This window comes from Geospiza fortis, unplaced genomic scaffold (genome assembly GCF_000277835.1).
Source record: "Geospiza fortis unplaced genomic scaffold, GeoFor_1.0 scaffold16, whole genome shotgun sequence".
Taxonomy (NCBI): domain Eukaryota; kingdom Metazoa; phylum Chordata; class Aves; order Passeriformes; family Thraupidae; genus Geospiza; species Geospiza fortis.
In genome coordinates, this window is record NW_005054302.1 from 13,013,766 (window position 1) to 13,019,457 (window position 5,692).

At 44.3% G+C, this 5,692-nt stretch overlaps 1 protein-coding gene across 1 annotated transcript; it reads left to right on the forward strand.

The window, feature by feature from the left end:
* The first annotated feature begins 725 nt into the window (after window positions 1-725).
* Window positions 726-5,272, forward strand: FZD4 (frizzled class receptor 4). The gene has a single exon (XM_005417748.2). The coding sequence runs from the start codon at window positions 758-760 to the stop codon at window positions 2,057-2,059; it is 1,302 nt and encodes a 433-aa protein (XP_005417805.1). The 5' UTR covers window positions 726-757; the 3' UTR covers window positions 2,060-5,272.
* The last annotated feature ends 420 nt before the right edge of the window (window positions 5,273-5,692 follow it).

A 5,692-nucleotide genomic window follows, 5' to 3' on the forward strand; every position in this document is an offset into this window, starting at 1 on the left:
CAGCTCGGGACCCCGCCGGGAGCTCCACCGCTAAAGTTTCTTTCCCAGGCGAATGGCAGGATCCCTGTCCTCCCCACGGGCATGGATTTCCTCAAACAAAACCCAGCTTGTTTCTCGGGGCAGAGTTCCCGTGTCAGCACGCAATTCCTCTCACGGTGTCGCGTCGCCGAATTACTATTATTCAAAAGATGAGAAAACTACAATATTTCATTACTGTCGCAAATGTATACGTGAACTTATGGTAAAATAAAAAACATTTTTCTGGGAGGATCGTGAACCAAAGTATTTCAATCAATGCTTTTTTCCTTCTGTTTGTTTCTTAGCTGAAATATCCAGGCTATGCTCAGAACAAATATATGTATTTGTTTAAACCCCTTTAATTTGGTTTTCTGCTTTCTTAAATTGTACCCTCAAGCTTTAAATCTGGCTGAATCCCACTCGTTACATTGGAACTGATGGGCTAGGTTTACATGGAGCTAATCTAGGGAGTAAAATTTTCAGACTTTGGCTTTGGACCACATTTGAACTGAAAAAAGACAACATTGTTGGCTTTTTTCTCTCTTTTGTTTTTATTTTTCTTGGTTTATTTGTTTTACGCTGCTTCCTGGCTTTTTTTAAGGCAAGGAACCAAATATTACCGCTAAAAAGGAAAAAAAAAAGAAAACTTTTTATATTGCAACCTGTTTCATTTTCCCTCAACACACTTGTGATTTCTGTTTCTCTCTTCCAGTTCTTCCTGTGTTCAGTTTATGTGCCAATGTGCACAGAGAAGATTAACATCCCCATAGGTCCCTGTGGAGGCATGTGCCTCTCTGTCAAAAGAAGATGTGAACCTGTTTTAAAAGAATTTGGGTTTTTCTGGCCAGACGCCCTAAACTGCAGCAAATTCCCGCCCCAGAATGATCACAACCACATGTGCATGGAGGGCCCAGGAGACGAAGAGGTTCCCCTTCACAGCAAGACCTCCTTGCAGCCCGGAGAAGAGTGCCATGGCATGGGATCTAACTCAGATCAGTACATTTGGGTGAAGAGAAGCTTGAGCTGTGTCCTGAAGTGTGGCTACGATGCTGGTCTGTACAGCAGGTCAGCTAAGGAGTTCACAGATATCTGGATGGCCATATGGGCCAGTCTTTGCTTCATCTCGACTGCCTTCACTGTCCTGACCTTCCTGATTGATTCATCCAGATTTTCCTACCCGGAGCGGCCAATCATATTTTTGAGCATGTGCTACAATATTTATAGCATTGCTTATATTGTGAGGCTAACTGTGGGCCGGGAAAGGATATCCTGTGATTTTGAAGAGGCAGCAGAACCTGTTCTTATCCAAGAAGGTCTTAAGAACACAGGATGTGCGATAATTTTCTTGCTGATGTACTTTTTTGGGATGGCTAGCTCCATCTGGTGGGTTATTCTGACACTGACTTGGTTTCTGGCTGCAGGACTCAAGTGGGGCCACGAAGCAATCGAAATGCACAGCTCCTACTTCCACATCGCAGCCTGGGCCATCCCGGCAGTGAAGACCATTGTCATTTTGATTATGAGACTTGTAGATGCAGACGAGCTCACCGGCCTCTGCTATGTTGGGAACCAGAACCTGGATGCGCTGACAGGCTTTGTTGTAGCTCCGCTTTTTACCTACCTGGTCATCGGGACTTTATTCATTGCAGCAGGACTTGTGGCCTTATTTAAAATCAGGTCTAATCTCCAGAAAGATGGAACTAAAACTGACAAACTGGAAAGACTGATGGTCAAAATTGGGGTCTTTTCAGTGTTGTATACCGTCCCAGCAACGTGTGTCATCGCCTGTTATTTCTACGAAATCTCCAACTGGGCCATTTTCCGCTATTCGGCAGATGATTCCAATATGGCAGTGGAGATGCTCAAAATTTTCATGTCCCTTCTGGTGGGTATTACATCAGGTATGTGGATCTGGTCAGCCAAAACTCTGCACACATGGCAGAAGTGCTCCAACAGACTGGTGAACTCAGGGAAAGTGAAACGAGAGAAGAGAGCGGATGGTTGGGTGAAAGCCGGGAAAGGGAACGAGACCGTGGTATGAGAAAAGGACAGCATCCCACTGCTCTGACTGCTCTCCTGTGAAGGACTGATCATGTGCAAGAGTTGCTGTGTAAATGTTGGGAATAGAGTAGGGGGATGGTTGCACAACCTGTCTCTGGGGATGGGAGAAAAAAAAAGCCTTAAAGAATAAACAGCAAAAGGATCATGCTGCAGATACAATAGCCATAAATCATGCTGCCCAAAATAGGAGAGCCCAGGGAGGCTTTAAAAGCTGTGAAATAGCCAAACATGTTATCTTCCTTTTTTAACTCTTGAAATCTTTAGAAATGGAGGTGCTGTAGCCCATAGCTGTGAGATGATGTTTCCCTTTCATCATCTTACAGCTGATGGAGGACAGGCAGTCCAGGGCCAAATTCTGGGCTTAATTAGGGTCCAGTTACCAAGTTACCAGAAGATGGAGCAGAACCTCAGTCAGATGAGAGAGTCTTTGAGAGTTCAGTATTGAGAAGGAAGTGCTTGATGAGAATTCTGTCTTTATGCCCTGGGGAATTCTGGTGTTCCAATACACTGTACAATTCAGTCAGGAATCATGTCCTGAAACAAATAGTAAGTAAATGGACTTTCCAGGTCTTACCCGTGATGAGTAGGATTTAGTGAGGTATTTGTGAGGATGACTTTTTAGTCATCTAATGGCCTAATAATAATTTTGACTCATTCTTTTTGCCATTTATAACCTGATCTGAATGGAGAGTTGATTCTGCCTTGTGGGAATTTGAACCTCCCCATGTTTTTTCCCACCTCAGTTATTCTGTGGTTCTATCAATATTTATAAAATCTAAAAGATTTACTCAAGGCCATCTTCAGAAGTAGAGGAATCAGCTCAAAGTGGGAAACTGTGTTTGGTCTTCTGCATCTATTGTCATTATCCATCTCCTCCATTCCTGCCCCTTCAGGTGCTCTTGCTCTTTCTAGCAGACCACTTTATTCTGCTGCATTTATTAGCTTTAAAAAAAGTCTTAACTCTGTAGTGATCCTTCCTTCAGGAAAGAGAAAAATTAGTTGAAGGTACCTTCAGACAATGCTATGTTTCTCCAAGCAAACTTACTTGACTCTGGAGACTCTTGCATGAAGCAATTAAGTCTTAATTTATTTCATTCAGTGTGATGGTATCTCCTCTGTAGACGCCAGTCTGGGGAGAAGCAAAATGTTAAGTTCCTTGGCAACCTTGTGTTCACACAGATCAGTTGTATAATTATGTGTGTCAGTTGCAATCAAAAGCACATTCTCAGCCCATGACATTGCAGTACAGCTGACTGCCTCACAACGATGCTTCAATTGCTCACTGACAGCTATGGAGACAGTTTTTAATGTATATTTACACACAGAATGTGAGCAGGCATTCAGTCCTCAGGAGCAGCAAAGACCTTTCCAGTTTTTATAAAGGGACCCAAGAAATCCAACTTCTTGGTGAATAATGTTTGAAAGAAACCATTGCATTTCTTATTATTTTATATGAGGAGGCATCAGCCTGTGGGGAGCTGAATGTAGTGTCAGGGGCCTGTGAGAAAGGTGATGCAAATACAAATATCCTAGAAGCACTTAAGAGAACACTGTTATGATGCTCTATCCCTTTGAAACACATTTGATTTTATCTATGTGCCCCAAGCTTTTGCTTCCTTTGTTTGTGTGGAACCTGATCAGCTGCAAAGCATCTCCCTGGTGCCCCAGCTCCCATGATCTTCCAGGGCAGCTGAGAACAGATGCTGCTTTATTAAAGTACTTGCTTTCCACACAGGTGCCCATGTGCTTCCCAAACCACAGTTCACTCCAGCTCTGGGAGTGAGCTAATCCATCCCAGAAGCATGTATTGTTTCAATGTCAGTGTCGAAACATGTGCTAGAGAACTTTTTTTTTCTTTTACAAACAAAATCCAGACCCCAAACAAACCCTAATGGCAGTCTTTGCGGTTGAGCTCCCTCTCCAGCAGAACAAGTGACAACTTGACACATTCTGTTCAAGACACACAAGCACTGTCTTGGCCAACACCGCATTCCAGCTGGGCCTTTTCACCCTCTCCATAAAGTCTCTCGCTGTTAGTGTTGTGTTTGGATCTGGTTATTCCTTTGTGGATGAGGAGTTTTGCAAGTGTGAGATCTTCAGATGGCGGAGCTTCTCCATCATGCAGTCTTTCTGCTGGCACAGTGAGGAATGTAAAGTCAGCAGCTGGATGCTGGCTTCCAAGGAGCAAGGATGCAGCATGAGCCTTTTTTGTCACCTAGTATTTGGCCGTGCCAAGGTGTCATGTTCATTCAAGGTGTGCTTCAGTCTGAAAGGCTTTGGATACTCTCCTGGACAATAAGACCCATGTTTGAGTAGACTGATTCAATAAATGGCATTTTTAACCTTGCTATATACACAGAAGTGAATGTTAAATAGTGCCTTTTTATGAAATCCTTGCATCTCTGCCTGTAACCCTGTGAACTGTTGACAGAGGGATGCCCCTGGTGATGTGAGCTGGATGAGGATGGCACTGTGTAGCCCTAGAAGGGACCTGGAGGGATATTCCATTAAAGCATGTGAGGGGTTCAAATGCTGTGGGAAAGAGGTGGGCTGGGAGGAGGCACCAGCTGCTGTTCCTGAGGACACATCCTTCCCCAGCAGATGGGGGAATGCTGTAGTGCCCCAAAGTGAAATTAGTGGTTGCATCAATCAAACCATTCCATTGATGTATTCACCCCCATGCATTTACCCGAGTCCATGTCAGGGCTGTGCAAGTGGGAAGATGCAGCAGACAGCCTAAAAACCGGCGCTTGCCAAGAGGAGCGGGTATCAGCAGCTCCGAAGTTCTCTCATTTCAGCATTGTTAGGAGCTTAAAGCCATAAGGGGTGTGACTAATCCTGTCTCGGAAGTGCAGTTGCTGTGGTTATACAAGCACAGACGTTGCAGGCGTTTCCTTCCACTGAGCAGCCCCTGCTCCCATCTCCCCCCTCAGCCTGTGCTCTTGGCACTGCGGGGTTCAGAAGCGTCTGCCAGAGAGGTACAAGCTTAGCTCTTACATTAAACAGACAAGTTAGCTCCTTTCTCTGAATTTTAAGGAAACAGACACTGATTATTTTGGGGTGTACAGAAAATATATCTACTTCAATGTATGTACTGTAAATTTCTAATTTATCACTGTAAAAAACCAAAACAACTTTGCTATTTAATTTTTATATCAAAATAAAACTTTAACCTCTGTGGATAACGAGAGAATTCTGGGCAGCCTTCACATTTTTGGTGAGTTTGTTTCTTAAATAGGCTTCAGCATTGTTGGAAGTGCTTTTTTGTGCTGAAGGAAGAAGGACTGAAATGCTCATGCTGTGGTGAGAGGATGCTTTGAATGGGTTAATCCAGCATGGTTTGGATCTAATAACTGAGAACAAGACATTGTTGGGCAACAGTGAAAGTATGTTCATGTTTCTGCTCATGGGGTGGACAGAAACCCTTTCAAAGACAACAGACAGGTCCTGGGTGCTGGCTGGGCTGCAGCTGGAGCTTTGGTGTTGTGGGAGCATGTCCCCAAAGCCCAGCTGGAAGGCAAGGCAGAAACACAGCCTGCTGCTGCTCTAGCACTGCTGTGATATGGCTCCAGAGAAATGCAGCACCTCCTATAAGCCTCCTTTTCTTCCAGGA

Coding starts and splice junctions, on each gene's coding strand:
- FZD4 (XM_005417748.2), top strand. CDS start 758: ATGTGCACAGAGAAGATTAACATCCCCATAGGTCCCTGTGGAGGCATG.